At 37.7% G+C, this 18,452-nt stretch overlaps 1 protein-coding gene across 9 annotated transcripts in view; it reads right to left on the bottom strand.

The window, feature by feature from the left end:
* The window catches only part of fmnl2a (formin-like 2a), a 75,395-nt gene extending 57,795 nt beyond the window's left edge, over positions 1–17,600 (bottom strand). For all 9 annotated transcript variants that reach the window (XM_015358728.2, XM_015358723.2, XM_006636461.3 and 6 more), the window contains exon 1: positions 16,998–17,600. In XM_015358728.2, the coding sequence (XP_015214214.2) occupies positions 16,998–17,114 (117 nt within the window). In that variant the 5' untranslated portion in view covers positions 17,115–17,600. The remainder of the gene's footprint in view (positions 1–16,997) is intronic.
* Between the last annotated feature and the right edge of the window lie 852 nt (positions 17,601–18,452).

Below are 18,452 nucleotides of genomic sequence, written 5' to 3'. Positions count from 1 at the left end.
CACCGAGGCTATTATCAAACTGGGGAAGGGCAAGAGAGTACATTCAAATGCACCAGGACCTTCCATTTTCTTTGCAGATGTTGCTACTGGCAAGAACATACTCTACAAAAACCTTCTTTCTATTCAAGCAGCTTCAAAAAGCAATGCACGTCTCCCGAGACTTCCTGTGGTTGCACTTCAATTAAAGCTGGAAAAAGCAGTCTATTGCTATAGCCAAGTGCTTAAATATTTCAGCATGGATGCAATCAAGCAGATGCAAAGTGATTTTAAAACTGTAGACACAATGCACCTCTTCCCTTGCAATGACACAGTACATTAAGAGGAAAGCTGATTGACTGTCAGAGCTCTGTTTCTCGTCTTCAGGGGTCAAAAAGTCACTGGCTGAATTACTATAGATAGAATGTACCTAATATGAAGGCCGTATGAACAGGTCTGTAGGAATTAACCTAGTTTGTATTCCTTGAAAACATGACAACTGGTCTCAAAAGTGATTTAGTCACAGGCTAGATAATATAAGAAAAAGGAAAGCAGAATCACAGTAATCGTTTGCAAAGAAATGGAAATTGCAACAAAGCAAAAAAGTTTGTTTTTCTGTCCTTCCAGTAAGGGCCAAGGAGAATATTGATGTTATTATCAAGATTATCTTTTGTACTTGCCTTGCAGTACAAACTGTCCTGTTTTTGAGTATGCTCAATATCAAAAATGAGTGTTCACCCACCTACTGTGTTTACCAAAACATTCCCTGCTGAAACATATCTGGGGCAAAAACAAATATATACTTATTACATACAGTATAAAGTGTCAAGCCCAACTCTGGCGCTACTTTAGATAGTTCCTATTAACTAACTCAGAGCTAATGCTTATATACCATAACTTTTCTATAAAAGCTCTTTATATCCAGTACACTCAGGAAAAGTATTAAGTGCGTCACATTTAAGTGAAAGCGTTATACAGTGTAACACTGGCCCAATAAACAAAGTTTCAACATCTTTTTTCACAATCCCCAACTTATCATTTCGACCTTGGTGGACTGAAAAAAAATAATTTTCCTATGCACAGCTATAGAGAGGCTGCTGTAATGTCTACTGCTAAATACAAGTAGCAGAAACTAAATATTTACCAATACAAATTAACTTAATATCTGTGTAACTTGGCATGTTTATTGGTACTTTTTAATACATTTATTTAAAGCCAACCACCAGCGGTGCTTCCAGTTATGATTAATGCTTGTGCATTACATTGTTTGTTGATGGTGGAGCTTTAGTACAGATAAACAGTCTATAAACTGAATTAGAGAGTCAAAAATGAGGATATAATTACATACTATAGAGCTACAAGTCTACAGAGGATTCTACATAGAGACATCAGGTATTTTCTGTGAAATCAAAGCACTCTTACATCTAATTCAAATACAGTAATACAATTACAATCCAAGTACCAGAGTAATTTTGACACATCGTGCTTAGCAAACTGCCAAGGGCCTCATTTCTATAAGACATAAAGTGGACAACTGCATGAGATGAGATGCACAATTTCACAAGGAGAATAGCATGCATAAAATAAAGATGGCTAACAAATTAAAAAAGAACTGATATGCTTAGTGAATTTTTCTACTCGAAAATTGGTTGTGTTCCTTGTTGCCATGACTAATTACTTTGAAGGATCCCGGAGATTGAACATAATGTTACTGGTGGCCTTCAATCAGTCCCATAAGAGTTCAGTCTCATAACAGTTGAATCTATGCTCCCCATGCGGTTGTGATCACCCCTAAGGAAGGGTGCTGGAAGCCTATCAATTTGAGTTTAGTGCCAGAATACATCAGAGGTGAAATAAAACCACCACTGTTTTGTTAGCTGCAGTGGCCTCAGTGATTATCAATAGCCTGCTTCATGGAGAATAACAATTCTTTGGCACAAGTCTGTTCATTGCATCAATCATAAACATGTCACAGCCCATTTGAGAAAACACAAGGAACGCTGGGTAAACAGCATGATTTCTCATAGTCCTACAAAAGCCTTCGGCAGAAACTAAAACAAAAAACACGAAAAAGGACAAAAACTCCTACAGCAAAACCTTCAAGACAATCGCAGTACTCCACTATAAATTAGGAAGTCTGCCCAGAAGCGGAATCTTTTCATTTGTGTTCTAAATTACTCAGAAAAAAATGAGGAAAAATGTATGTAAACTGATGCAAAAACAATGCTGCAAAATAAAACTGAAGATGGAAACATCTTCTGAAAACAAGCTAGATGTTTTCAGCACTTTCATACTGTTTTCAAGCTAGATGTTTTCAACACTTTCATAAACCACACCGATGCAGATGTCCACATTAAACTGTTTTCACAGTAGCCTAGTTCCTTTCTACACATTCAAGCAAAGCATCATTAGAAAACTGTTTAGTGTGTGACAGAACAGCATGATTTTGTGCTTATTTAGATTTAGTTTCAGTATACATTTACAAATAAAACAGAATAAACATTATTCCTTGCACTTATGCAGTTGAGATCAACAGCAATTGTATTTGGTAAAGCTGGCTGTCTGTTAAACTGCCACCATTAATTTAGGTGAAAATAATAACACTAAGAGGTACAGTAACCTCTGGCTTTTAAGCTAATTTTCAAATAACTAAGAACGGATCTTTTTAGTTAAGACGCAGTAAGAGCTATAAACGCCATCTTGAGTACTTGCAGTAGCATTTCTTTTGTCCAATATTTGCATTGTTAAAATCAAGGTCTCATAAAATCTAGGTTTATACAATAATATCCATGTTTCCCTTTAGATCTGTTCTTTTTCTTTAAATGGTAAAAATATTGTCAAAGCACCTTTGTTATTTAACCCCTTGAAGCTAATTGAGTTAGGTCTCTTTTGATGTTTTTTTTTTGCTTTAACTGTGCTCTGTAGGACCGGTACATTCTTGCTTTCAGTAAAAACATCTTATCCATTTGCCTCCTTACTTCCTTTCATTAAAGGTGATGGTGATTGAGCTTAAAGAACGTTGAGCTTTGTGATCCAGATGTCACACGTCTGTGACCAGCATCCCCAAGTGCTGGGTGTATAACTAGCAGAGCATTGATGCATTAGGGCTGGGATTACAGTACCACGCCAGAGCTCTCTCAGCAACTTCTGCGACTTGCCAAGTATCTCCAGGCTTGCAGTGATGTCACATGCTAACTCTCCTGTCAAGAGTGGTGAAGCTTGCAGCATTTCACATGATGAATGGCTGTACAGGTGGGTGTGTCAGAGGAGCCTGTCCACGTTTTATTCTCCCCTAAGTGGTACAAGAGACAACCAAATCCGAAATAAAATCTTTATTCTAACGGCTTCTGAGAAACCAGAACAATTAAACTTTTCAGGATGTATACAGAAAGTACAGATGGTTTTAATGCAGAGATTAAGAAGGGCATTTGAAGAAACTGGAGGGCACAGATCTAGCCGGCACTGAATGTTGTTGATGGCTTTGTGCCCACGTAACAGATCCCTACACACCATTCAGTGCACTGAATCTGGCTGTCGGCCCAGGACACTAGCAATTCAGTTCATAATACGTCCAAGGTTTGGTCTCCAGAGAGCATCTTCATGCTGTTAAAGAGAAATATCCCATCATCTGCAACCCACACAAAGGAAATGCAAAGCTGCCAAGAAAGAATCTTTGGGAAAAAGGAAAACTCCAGCAATGCAGAAAATTATCAGGGACCTTTGAGCACAGTATTACTTAATGTGCCCAGTACACATGTAAATCCCAAAAATGTCTTAAAATAACTATTTTATATAGATCTTTTCTTGTAAAGATTTTGCATATATATTTCCATAAAGGACAACGTTTTTCATTGTATCTTTAGGCATAAAAACAAGAAACAAACAGTCTTAGTTGTGAGATGTTTCTGAACCCTATAATAAATACATGAAAGTTTATGAATGATGACTATAAAAAAAATCTTCTGAACTTAAAGTGAAACTTTTAAAATAATATTCAAGGAATTTCCTTTTGAACAGTCTTTCAATGTAATATAAAAATGTTCTGTACACATTTATGAAGATAAGAAACACATTCAAACATGTTTCTGAAGTTAACAATGAGTCTTTCTGTGCTCTACAACTTGCATTATGAATAAGGAACCTCAAAAGATGTTTTAGGGCACACCATACTAAAGAAATAAATACTGTAGTTATAATGGGAACATCACTTTCTGTGCATGAGAAAAAAAATAATGCTAATTCAGAACAGATGGTCAAAGCATGCACAATTTGTGACTTACTCGGGTACCAATAAATGATAGTACTTGCCTCACAGATATTCTTTGGCTAGAAAGAAATGGCAATGGGCATTCATAATTAATCCTATTTAAAAAAATAAAGCATGTCTAACAAGTAAATGTGACAGAAATAATGTTTTTACAGTAACAATCTATACCATGTAAGTCAGCTAAAACAGTGTCAAAAAGACACTAAATCTCCTTGCAAAAATTAAAAAATGGATAATAACTATTGTCAATTATTTATTACCACAACTGTTTAGTGTTGATTGTGACATTCATGGGATAACAACATAAAACGCACTGCTCAGGAACAAGAGACACTTAGCCCCAGTTCTGCCACACAAACATGGATCACAGGCAAAAAAAAAACACTGCACAGAATGTCTTGTGCCATTATATAGCACCCTCCCCACTGCCACAGGTTGGCACAAATTTTGGGGCATGGCATTAACATTTGCAGAAGGATATCTGACGGCACACTGCAGAATTTTTTTTAGCATTGCCCTGAGGCCTATGAATCAAGGTTAATTTAGTGGTGCAATAGGCAGTATTAATGAATAAGAACAAAACAAGGAAATCAGAATAAAAAAAAAAGAACAAAATGAAAAAACATAAAAATAAAAAATACTGCAAACAAATGAATACATAAATATATGAATAAACCATCCTTTTTTGCAAATACAGTGGAGTACTACACTGTGCTCAAAACAATGAGGAACATAGAACTGGCAACTCAAATTAAAATAAATGACTTGGCTTCCTGTGAGATAGACTGTCAGCAGCTAAATAGGCAACAGTAACTGGCATCTGTCACTCACTGCAGACAGACGAAAGTGGGGGATATAATAAGCTGCCTGTAGCGATAAAAGTGTCAGCAGCTTTGGTGTTTTATAGAACTGATTTCTTCCAAAGGACTGCAGATTGTGCAACAGACATCAGTCGGTGTGCAGCAAGCCAGGCTGCACAAGTTGCGACAACGCCATTAGAGAGCTTTGCATGGAAATCCATCATACTTCCACAAAGAGACGTTTTTTCCAATTTCCGTGGAGCCATGAACTACACACATATACATGGCAAGTACCTATGCAGCACAGTCACATTTATTTTAACCGCAAGTGTCCATTGGGAAAGAGTGCACATAGTCTACAATACACACATCATCTCATGCATGTATGCAAATTATCCTGAATCCCTTCGTAACTCGCTGATCCTTGCAATTCACAAGTGACTTTGTTTTGAGCAGGATACCAGTTTGAATGGGGGACCTTGCAGCACTGGGGCCCAAGGTTACATTCCTGGGGTGCTATCTGCTTGGAGTTTGCATGTTCTCCCCATGTTCACTTGAATTTCCATTCACTCTGGGTTCCTCCAAGACGAGGAAAGAGAGGTCCAAAGACACACTGTTAAGTTCATTGGCATCTTGGAAAAACTGGCCTTTCTTCCCCAGAAAAACTGATGTGAGTGAGTGCATGTTTGTATCTGTGTGCCCTGCGATGGACTGGCATCCTGCGTCCAGGGTGTATTCTGCTTTTTCACACTATGCTTGCCAGGTTAAGATGTAGCTCCCTCGCAACCCTGTATTGGATAAAGTGGTTAGAAAATGGATGAATGGACAGTCTGAATATCTAGTTCATACCAAATAACCTCAAATACACTGGCCCATAACACCCTATTACTGACTGCTAAACACAGGTGTAACAAAGTCATCATCGAAGAGTCACTGAGCACACATCTGGAATGGAACAAATAATAGGTTTACTCCATGCTGAAAAGAGAAGAAAGAAAACATAACGTTTCGACTGTGGAGCCTTCTTCGGGTGTGAGAAAGACAGGGCAGTCGGCAAAGATAATATAGCTTGGGAAAACAAAAGCCAGGAGAGAGGAGGAGGCGGGAGCAGGGGAGAGGCAGAGTGGCCAATCAAGTGGTGTGAGGTCGAGAGAGGTGAAGAGAGGTGAGAAACGAAACCTACAAATGAATAGAGTATTAGAAGAAAACAAGGCACGGCTGAGAGAAGGAGGAAGGCGTGAACCAAGTTTCAGGATAATGCAGCTGCCCACCTGAACTGCTTCAACACATCTGAAATGCTGAAAATGTATTTCAGGTGTGTTGATTGCTCAGGAGCAGCACTGCAGTATTCACTCAGCTTGTGTATTGCATGATATTGCTGTACCAAATAGGTGAACCGCAAAGCATCAGATTATCAGGCTCAAGCTCTTCATGCCTAATATGTAAACAAACCCGCTATTCCTGGTAGATGTCATAGATGGAGTCATACATGACAATTTCAGTCTGCTGTATTTCACACTTTTAGGGTAGTAATATCAATGCCAAGAACTAGAGACCTTTAACCCTTATGCTTATCTCAGTGTGGCCAGTTCACTTACGAAATATGTCAGTTTTTAATAACTGCATGGAATCATATTTGTCATTTCTATAATGCTATCTGTTGAGTGGAAGGTTGTTATGCAACATGTTGAATAATTTTCAACAATCCATTACAAACATGGGTTAAAATTACTGAAACATTGTGTGGTACGAAAAGAAAATTATTAACTGTACTACAGTAATTGCTTCTTGCAATTTGACTCCAGGCCCAGAAAGCTATAATTAACGTGGCTATCTGCTTCGATGCATTTGTGCTTTCACTCTTTTGGTGGGCATTTAGCTGTACTATATATTATTTCTTTGTATCCCACTACCTCTTCTGTTAATAGAGAAATCTCCCATGCTGTAAAGCAAAGTTTACCTAGTCTGTCAGGGAAGGCCCCGCTGCCTGCTGTAGTATCTTGTCCTCCAAGATGATCATCATTTCCCACACTGAGAATCGGAGCCAAATGGTTACACAACTACATTCCGTCTCTTAAAGAGATTGTCCCCTGGCATTGATTGGGCAGCAGTTTCTACAGCCAAGGTAGCATTGATTTCAACTACCCCACAAAACATGTCTGTGCTAAGGTTTTAATTTAATCAGTGTTGCACTTTAGGGCACATAAGGCCCCATAGAGAAGACAAATTTTAGCTTTTAACCACTGCATGAACACTTGTACTAATTTAATCAGAACAGGGTCTATAACGTTTCAATGTTGTAAAAAATTATTGACCTTACTTTAACACTTGATCTCACTGAAAAAAAGTGTCGTTCCTCAAACAGTCTTGAGGTGTTTGTCTGAATAAATCTTCATCGCAACACAGTATTTTTCAACATCACTGAAGCTCTAAAAGTCCTTTAATTAATGAAAGATACTTTAAAACTAAGGAAATCATAATTAACATAGAAATACAATGCCATGTTTCATCTTGAAATCACTTTAGTCACTTTACAGTTATGGGTTTTTCTGTAAATTCAGCTTCTAAACGTTTTTTCAGCTTGGGAAAACTAATTATTTAAAATACTTATTTTTCATTATTTATAGTCCAAGACGTGAAAAACATGGAAAGAATAATGACAAAACATTTTCAAACCAATGTATACAAATTAGTAAGTGAATAAATGCACTGTAGTTTGCCAAAAGCATAAAAAAACTCTGCGGGAGATTCTCAAAGCAGAATGACCCTTATTACAACAGAAACTTACTCACAGAAAGAACCCTCACTTTCCATTCACAAATCAACAATCTGCTATTTTGAAGTCAAAGGGCCACTGACAACAGTACACACACTACATGGAGTTTAAATTGACCACAGTACAACATCAGTACAAACGGTATGGATTTGTTTTATATTCTAATGCTCAACCTGGTTTTACATTACCTCTCTTAGACTGCAATAAATCAATGAGATACTAAACCTCTCCACAGTTAAAATGCACAAAATATCCGTTGTATATCCGGTAAAATTGCAGGTCACAGTTCACATTTTTGTACCACGCACAAGTAAATAGAGCTCAGTGATCGGAGTACATAGCAACACGCCAAGATCCATCTGATCTGCCAAAAATTTTCAATTAAGACATCTTAGGAAATCTAAAATAAACTTCACTACCGCTTGCGAAACTGCAGTATTCTTGAAGTTATATTTAGCTAGATTCATGAATTCCCTTAGAAACACTGAAACAGAGTAAACAATAGAAAATATATTTATACTACAATTCAGTCACAGATCAACATGAACACCAAAAGCAAGTAAAATCTAGCTCAAGAAAGTCATACAATTTAAAATAAGAATAATCACAGGCTTTAAGGGAACAAGTATTACTGGAGGAGTAACTTTTGTTGTATTTGTACAGACAGTACTACTAGAGACGCCAAGTGAACATTACTGTACACTTGTGAATTCTGGACAGCTTTGCAGTGAAACCCCACATTATCACAACCAGTTCAGTGGTACAGAGAAATAAGACCAAATGAAATGACAGATCCTGACCAAAAAAGCAAAAGGACAACTTTAAACTTCTTCAATGTTAATTTTTTCACCTTTGCAGGTTTTCTGTTTGTTTCAAAACGATGACCAGGCCTGCCCTTTTTAAACCCTTCTGTTGGTGGAGGGCAGACAACAACATACTCCAAAAATCCTATTCAGAGAGCTCTTCAGTACTCTAGCAAAGGGCAAGTTTAACTCTCTGTACAACAGCTGGTAAACAGGAAAGGTAAAACCACTGCTTTTATGTTGTCACCTAATATTTTTATTTTCAAATTTTTGAGTGTACAGATACTTTTATTTTTTCTTAAGCCAGAGTTAGACCTGCCACAGCCTGCATAGGAGACGGCAGGACCATGGAAACCTTGCTGAGGAACAGGCAATTTTGAGCCATGTACTATTTTACACACTGCACATATCAAGGGGAAGACCGGCTCTGCTGTCAGTGATAACAATACAAGCTTATGGGCTTCTAGGGTCACTGGTCCTGCATGGACAAAGAACAACCTCAGTTTAGTCCGGGGATCATAGTTGCAGTTGGCGAATGACATTGTGCAGTTTTGGGCCAGCCATAGATTCCAGACTGCAATGGTACAGGACTGTGCTTCCAGCTAGCACTTTTACTGGCTTAACTACCCAGGAGGCGATACTGACAACAAATCTGAGTAATGACTCCCACTGGAAAAGGAATATTTTAATCCTCTTCCACCGGTTTGAGAACTTCAGGGAACTTGCATCCTTGAAGTACATAAAGACATCTAAATCTCCTACATGTTTAAATGTAGAAGCTTTACAAGATAATAAAGAAAGCTTTCTTACATGCCTTGTCTAGGCATTGTAAACATCATGAATTTAAAGCACAATAAAGTCTTACACACTGTATGTTGTTTTAAGAAGGCAGTTTGTGTTCCATTTTCATCTGTTAAGGCTTTTTTTATATAATAAACATGTCTACAACTTGCAGGTTTCTACACTTATGGCTGCCTTCATTACAAATTTCAGATGTATTAGATTAACGATTTTCAGTCCAGGGGCCGATGGCAGTGACAATGCTGATTATTTCTATTCCAAGCCCTTCAACTCTTTTTTTTCTGTAGTCAGAGCCAGCAGTCATGTCACAGCACTATGGCAACCAGACCTGAGCATACAGACATGCTCGTGATTAAAAGGGACTATTAAATACAAATAGTAACTTGCCATTTTTAAGATTTTCCAATTAGAAGTCCTATACATCAATCTTTGATGGAACACAGGGCCCAAACGGGGATTTCCACATTGAGAACAGCAAATGATTTGGCACGTTTTATAAACTGATTATAAACACCAACAGAATATTCAATAAGCAAATGTTTTTTAAACGACCGGACTAGGTAAAGATTCTTGACACTTCTCTCAGCAAAAGTATGAAGAAAAGAAAACCATATCAGAAGTAAAGAATTTCAAGGCTGATCTGGCAAGCTAAAATAACATTTAAAATCAAAAGCAACTTGCCATTAATAAGTACAGGTATGACAAAAGTACGTTGATAAGTACAGTCCAATCTATAAACAACATCAAGAGTTTACATTGAGAATAATCAATCACTATACCCAAAAATGTGACTTTATTTCAATGTTATTAGTTTACAATAATAAAGACAATATCTTAACCTTTGAATAATGTTTCGAACCATTTTAGTTATATTTTCTGACTGTTTTATGAGAAAGGCTTACTGTTGTCTACCCAAAAAAACTACTATCTGAATTAACAGTAACACAGAAACAAAGAACAATAAAAAGGAACCAGTTCTTATATAGTACTGAGAAAGCCGGAGGAGTATCAATCTAAAATACCAACATGTTTTATTTATCACTGTCTGTTCTTACATTTAATATAAAAAAGGTTGCAACCATAAACAGATATTCCGGTTTCATGGTCAAATATAAAATTCTTTCTTTTATCTTGTCTGACTGCTTAAATCATTATAATTATGTCTGGTATTAAATCCACTTCCGATCTCAAGATTCCAAGTCCCTGGAGTAGACATAATAGTGGAGAAGTAAGACTGACAGTAGACAGCAGTAAAAGAGTAGCGTTTTGCACTGAAACATAAAAATCTGTGGAAACAAAGCCTTGACCTTTTTCCATCAGTCAATTCCAAAACATATTAGTTATATGATAAATTTACCACTCTGATTACGCTTGAAATGTTTACCAACTGCATCTGATTTTGTTTTGCAAAACAATGGCTCTGTGATCACAATTAAAGGCAATCAAGCTCGCTTCTGACTTCCAGCATAAAGGAAATTGATATAACAACTCCAATACCCAGTGCAGGGGGGGGGGATCAACCAAGGAATTTAAAGTTCTAAGAAATAGTGGCGCACCAGAAAACATCCATGGAGATAAAAATAAAGTTTCTCAACCACCTTTTTTAAGGGAACTTATAATAATTAAAATAATTCCAAAATATTCAGAAAGAAAACAGCCAATCAAAGCAATTTATATTTTTATATATCATATATTTCAACGTACTGTACTCGTTGCTTGCCAGGATAGGCTCTGACTCCCCCATGACCTTGTACTGGAAGAAGCAGTCAGAAAGTAGATAAATGGATATTTCTATGTTATTCTCAGAATTGAGCACTTTTCCTGCCTTTATTATTGGGATCACAGCTGCAGTGTGCAACTCCTCTTCCACACTGAATCCAGGCTCACTTCAGAATCACATCCACTAAGATGTTTGGGCACATTTCATTTTCACTACAATTAAGACGCCCGCAGAAATAAATCCAGAGTGCTCTTCTATCACCCAGTTTTTAAAACAAACATTGCTGCTAAAAGTCAAACACAGTTCTATGCATGTTAATAAATGTTACAATGTTCCATTATATGTTCCTATTCAGTACAATAACTTGTGACTGCAAAAACAAATGTAATTTATCAAGATGCAACCACTGTAGTAAGACCTGCAGTGCTTCAATCCATACCATCATGGATTCACACTGCAGCACGCTGTAGTAAGTTCCTCAAAAGTCTGAAGGGGAAAAAACAGATTTCAGATTTGTGTTCACACATGTGTCTCGAGCTTAATAAGAAAAGAAAGTATAATATAATCCTTATTTAGATTCATTTAAAATTCATAAAAGACCCAAAACCTCCTTAACTGTTCAATTTGGATTAGCAGATTAATCGGTTTCTATTCTGACTGAATGTTTAACTGCCCAAAACCAACAACAGATCTTCTTCAAATATAAGATTTGAAGAAATAAAATAGTTTCAAAAAAGCAAAAAGTAGCACAGTTAAAAAATACAGTTCTGCTCAATAAGCTATTCAAGGTGAGAAGTATGCAAAAATCATCAAATGAAACAATACAAAGAAACAAAGGGCTGAAAAAGAAAAAACAAGTACAAATTAGCAACTAATTTGCGATAATGTGAAATTGGATTAAGTATAACTAAAGTGATGCAAACATATCTATAAAAAATAGGAATCCCTTGCAATATGTATCTATATTTCCCTTCCTAAAATGTCTCTAACCTAAGAGGCTGAAGCAACTGAACCTTTTTATTATTGATCAAAGAAAACTACAAGGATATAGGATTCAAAATCCTCAAAGGCATGGACAATGTCAACCCAGTTGATTGCTTCAGAATGAGCTGTGGGTGAAAAGCAAACCTGAGGACACAAGTAGAAACTATGCGTACTGTAAGGGCATTTAAAACCAAGAGGCAGAGGTACAGTACTTCTTTACCCAAAGAGTTGTGGGAGTACGGAACAAGGCAACAAGCTACTCAGTAATGTTGCTGATCTTGGATCACTTAACTACCAAGTATGAAATGGGCCAGATGGGCTAAATGACTTCCTCTCCTTTGTAACCTTTTCTTATGCGATTTTGACAAGTACTCCTGGAGTTGATTTACCTTAGTCCGATTTGCTCCTATGCTCCAGAAATGCCATGTTGGCATGTTTTTCTCTCTTAAAACAGAGACTAGTCAGACACTGCATTTGCAGTCACACATAACAAAGTTCCCTTATGAGACATTAGGTTGTCTAGAAGAAAATCCTCCCAGACAGTCGCTCTTGGTTGTAATTTGTACCAAAGAACACAAAATCTAAATGGAGGAAAACCAAACTCAAGAATGCTCAGTTTTACCAAATTCATTTTTTTTCTCCAAAAGCCACACATATTTGGTGAAGAAGATGATAAAAGAATGCTTTACTGGATATATACACATGAGCTCCTACAAAAGCAGGAACAAGAAAGCCTTTATAAATGTTGCCTTGTGAAACAGAACTCTAAAACAAACTGCACAGAAAACGAACGGTGTACTACAGTGGAGTATAAGTCATTAACCTAAAGGGAAAAAAAACAGTGTTCTGGTTATCAACCAGTTGGGAAGTAAGAAGGGATCTGAGCAGCAGTGTTTACAGAGATATTCTGTTAAGACATAAGGTCAGTTTTGTTTTGTTTTTCTCCTCTCATTTCCCCCCCCAGTTTTGGTTAGACTCCAACATCAGAAAGTATCATCTGAAATGCAAATATATTCAAGGGCACTTTAAATAATGTCTCTGCAGTACAGAAAAGAAGAATAAATCACTGCAGCACACTGAGAAAATAGGTACAATAAGTCTATAGCAACAATTAAAAACAAAACCAGCAATATCTGTAAAATACTTACTGTACCAACTGCAGTTATACAAGAACTGTTTTAAGAACTGATACCATAAAGGCTCAGTGCATAATGCTGTAGTGTACACAAACAGTCCTAATTAGTTCCTCATAGCCAGTTACAGGTCAGGTCACTTATGTTTTGCAACCACACACTTACTACAGCAATTAATGACAAGTCTGCCACAAGGCATCACTGACAGGCACAGCAGCTGAAGTAGTAGTAAATAGCATTAAGTGGTACAATTAAACACTCAGAGCCCTAATGCCAATTGAGCACATCAAGCCAAAATGATATCTATCATTCTGGCATAAGAAATGAGTTTCTTGATGTGCCATGATTTGTGCTTAGCACACAGTATAATCTCCTTTAACTGCCAATGTACAAACATTACACCTCAGCATCCTAAATAGCAGCTTTTTGCCAAAAACAAAATAGGAATGCTCCCTGGCCTTCGTTAGTCTGTTAATCATAATCCATTTCTAAAGCAATACAGTACAGTAATGATGACAACTAAATTAATCCAAGATAGTATTATGAAGTGTCACACAAAAAATGAAAGGAAAACACCGGAAAACAAAGAGGAGAAGCCCAGCCAGAGAAACCAGAACTGATTCGTTTCGCTTCAATGTTTAGCCAAGAGATTTGACTTCACGGCACTGTCTTAAGAACATACACAAAAAAAAAATTCAAGTAAAGACTTTCTAAATCTTAACAGGTGTATTTCACCAAAGATGGAAACCCCCTTTCTAACCAAGCTACTCCAGAAATATACAATTCACATAAACATGCTCCTACAGGTATTCCTTATACATAAACTAAAGTTAGCATCCCCCCAGACAGCTGGGGCTGGCGAACACTTCGAGGTTTGGTCCCTCAGAAGCACAGACGTGAAGATTTCCACTTTCAAGTCCAATTATCCCTCTGCCGAGAACACTTCGACAGGCAAACACAAAGACACTTCCTCACAAGAACACACATGTTAATAAATAGGAAAAGTGTTATGCAAAAAAATGACCTAAAATTAAATCAAAGATTCAAATGGATGTACAGTAATTTTTGTAATTGCCATTTTTCTTTTCCTTTTTTTCAGGGTCCCAGGGACTCTAACTCTGCAGTTCTATGATATTTATTTATATCTATGGTAGCCCTCTTGCAGTATAGTCGGGCATGACTTACAATAAGCACTTTCCTTTAGAGTTAAACACTGCGTTCAGTAGGGCACTGGGTCTGACTACAACAGTCTGACCCACTTTACGTGACCTTATATAATAAATTATTTACTGCTTCCAACAGTCAGTAAAGCCAAACGGGTTTACAGTTTGAATTCAAAAAGTCTACAACAGCCACGTCTACTCAGGTGTACGTTTATTACTGTCAGCTCTTACCTTCCTTGATTTATTTTAAGTAGACTGCAGTCAGGTGTGTATTGGCGGCAAGCCAATCTCTAACTACAATCACATGAACACTTCAGCTGTGATGACAGCTTCTTGCTCTGCTGTTAAAACCTTCATGTTCATTTTTAAATTTGATCAACTCTCTTTATCTGCAACTCCCTTTGGGATCTTTATCATCGTTTAAAAAAAGTATTAAAATACAAATGGACGGTCGTTTCTTTCACATGTCAGTATAGTGGATTAAACTGCATTTCTTTATACCAAATTAACACAAAATCTAGTTTATAAGGCAGCATGGTAAACCACAGATTTTGCCATTACACCCTCTGCAGTGCACACAATTACATCCTTGCAGCCAATTCAGAAGAAATCAAAGGCACGCAACACACATGCTGTGACAGATTCAGTTCAAGCTTTCTTCAGTAAATTAGGATCATATTCTGACAGATCCCCTCTTAAGTGTAGCATTTCTAACCAAACAAAGAAGTAGCATTGTTTTTTTTAAGTTTGTTAAATAGCATTTTAAGATTTTCAGAGGCGAAAAAAGTTTGACCACCCCAAACACCTATCTCCAGATTCTAGTGCCAGCTGATTTTACAAAATGTAAACAACTACAAATGGAATTCACTCTGGCATTCTGGAGGCTGTGCCACCTGACCTAGGCATTAAAATTCAACAAACAGACCAGCACAATTGACATTGCTACACAAATTAGACCCCACTTCTTTCATCTCTACCGAGGAAAACAAACTATGTGGGCATGGCGTGGGTAACAACTAAGTTTTACCCTTGCTGTCCACTTAATGTGCTTAGTTTAACTTGGGATCTGCAGGTAGTACCGTTTGCAAACTTAACTTTCTTCTTAGTGGTCAATTTCTATTCTAGGTGAATCAATCATATTCTGAAATGTTCCAAATGACCAAAACTAAAACAATCCTGAGAAGTATTCGAACAGATCTGAAGTGAGAGCGTCATGTATCCAGAATTCAACAAAAACAAATGAGGCAGGCAGCTGTGCAGGTGCCACTTTGAATAAACACCGGCCCCGGACCGGTCTGCAAGGAGCAGTGTGCGTGTGTAAACATCCTGGATTGACACAAGGCGTCTAATGAACCCCCACCACTATCCTACAAGGGAAAGACATTGCAGAGGACCTTCTTAAAGAATCCAATACATGCGGATCGTTAAAAGCGCTGAAACTGCGTCTTACTACCTCACCATATCACAAAAAGAAAAATACCTTTTAGGATTAGCTACGTATTCCAACAAGAGTGATCTGACCATTTATTAATTTCCCTTCTTTCACCCTACTCAGTGTTTCGGGGCAGTATGCATGTCGAGTTAGGCTTCAATACAGATGCGAGAAGTTATTTACTACTAAATATCTCCTTAACAGATCCCTCGTCTTATATATATATAATCTCAGAATCCTAAATATCTTAAAATGAATCATTATTCAAGCTTTGCAACATTCGGCTTCACAGATAAAGTAATTCACATAATGGAAAATGAAGAAGAGCGTAAAAATGTCGCTGATAATCTCATGGTGGGTTTAAAATGACCAGGCTCCACATTTTAATGTTACAAATCACAGCAGAGCATTTACCACACCCCTCAAACAAGATTGGCGAGAGACGCTTATTTCACAAAACGTGTTTTCCTTTTTTTAATCTTTTTTTTTTGGTGTGCTTTGTTTAGAAGAGCTTGGTCTGATACCTTTGTGCACACTTCGGTAGGCCCAGATAATGAATGTTTATTTCCCAAAATAAACGACAACAACAACAAAAAAATACGACTCTGTCATGTCATTTGATCGAAATTCATTTTTCAAACTGTTTAAAACCGTCGTGCTCTTTTTATCCATCTGACAACCGATGCCATACCCCCCTAAGGCGAGAAAGAAGATATTGACTTCTCCCAACTCCTATACAATACGCTTTTTCATTTGCAAATGAGCTCCAGTCCATGTGGTTGTCCGCTTGCGAGTGGCTAGCACGCCAAATCCCGACATCTGTAGTCCGATTTGATTCATGCGGACGAATTAATCAAGAAATCAAGCATCAAGTAAAGTTGTGCCGATTGTCCTTGTTTAGAAGATTAGGCACTTATGGACGTGGCTTTTCCACATTGCATACCCCTACCCTTTTTACGGCAAATACATTTCAGATCTCGATTGAAACCATCAATACATCAATAAGACCTCCATTAGGTCCTTATCACGAAACGAACAAATGTCAGGGACCTGCCACTCTCCACCTTCAACGTATCATCATCACATAATAGAAGGCACATCAAATATAAGCATGGGATCCGAAGAATGTTGTTTTCACCTACCAAAACGACTGCAAATCTCTCCTCCAGTTCACCTGGTTCAGGCATGGGTAGTTTCAGTGGCATGCTATGAGCCCTGAAATCAGTTTGCTGAGAATCCATACTCCCTGCGTTTCCCATGTTTTCTGTCCGTTTTAACTGCAAGTTTCCACGGTTTAGTCTTGAAATTTCAAAATCACGAGCGAGTCAACCTCGACACAATAAAGGTATCCGTTACTGGGGGGGAAATGCCACCACCTCCCTGTTTTATTCCAGTCTGGTCACTTTCCAGTACAACAAGGCGAAGACAGGAAAACTCGACGTATCCGAAAGACCAACGTCTCCCCCTAGCATTATTCACACAATTCGGGGCTTTGGGTTTTCTCTCCCTCTTCATTCATTTTCCTTCTAATGGAGCAACAATAACGCGGATTTATACAAAGCAAATACAAAAAAGGTGCCTCCTATCCGTATCTTGCACAATTTCTGCACCACTCCCAGCTGGTTGTAATGGTGATAATGTGCATGATTCAGGCTTAGCGGTCCTCTACTATGTGTAATCCTTCCGATGCTGACAACACACACAACACAACACACTTCACAGACACATCCCCACACAATGAGCCCTTTCAGCCTGGCCCCCTGCTAGGGCGTGACTACGCCGTGGTGACGAATTGGAGAGTGAGGCTGTTTTGTTCTTGTTGCATTCTGGGATTTGGAGTTCAGGTGTTCCGTTGCGGTTAGTCAGCTGTAGCCGAGCGGACAGGTACAGTATAACATAGTACCGCGTGTTGGGTTCACCACTTCAAGATGATCTAGCGACTGTAATATGAGGAAGAATTAAGTAAGAAACACTATGACAGTTTAATAGCGGAGTGTTTTTACTAGTTTGAATCTGCAGGATGAAATACAGGTTTGGCAGGTCATAGTAAACCATATGATAATTTCATAGGGTCTTATAGCTATTGGGGGAAAATACTTGAGTCTCAGATTAAATCTTTAACCCACCCACAAATTAGAAAATTCCAAACAGACTACATTCTGTCTGCCAGGGGCTTTGTGTAAGTGACCATTGGTGGGTACTGTATGTCCAAGATGTAATGTATTGGTCTATATCTTGGTCTATATTTCCCATGAAAAGGAAAAAAAACACCCAATTTTGTAATTGTCTGATAGTACTCCAGACATTGTGTCAAAGGTGTGGTTCTGAGTCTTCCTCTTTTCTACTGGCGAACTACAGTAAGATATGGAGAATTGAAAGAGCTGATCTTTAAAAGCAGAAAAACAGGTTTAAAAAATAACAGAGAGATGCCTAAAGATAAAATAGCATTACACAAATTTCCAAGAACTTTTATTTTACATGTAATGAAGTTGCTAATTTAAAAGTATTCTGCATAACAACATAAGAGAGGTTACATAAGGAAGTCATTTGACCCATCTAGCCAGTTTTTTAGTTAGTAGTTGATAGATCCAAGGATC

Source organism: Lepisosteus oculatus, chromosome 12, assembly GCF_040954835.1.
Source record: "Lepisosteus oculatus isolate fLepOcu1 chromosome 12, fLepOcu1.hap2, whole genome shotgun sequence".
In the NCBI taxonomy this organism is placed as follows: domain Eukaryota; kingdom Metazoa; phylum Chordata; class Actinopteri; order Semionotiformes; family Lepisosteidae; genus Lepisosteus; species Lepisosteus oculatus.
The sequence above is the reverse complement of the archived record's forward strand: the minus strand, read 5'-3'. Positions and strand labels throughout refer to the sequence as shown.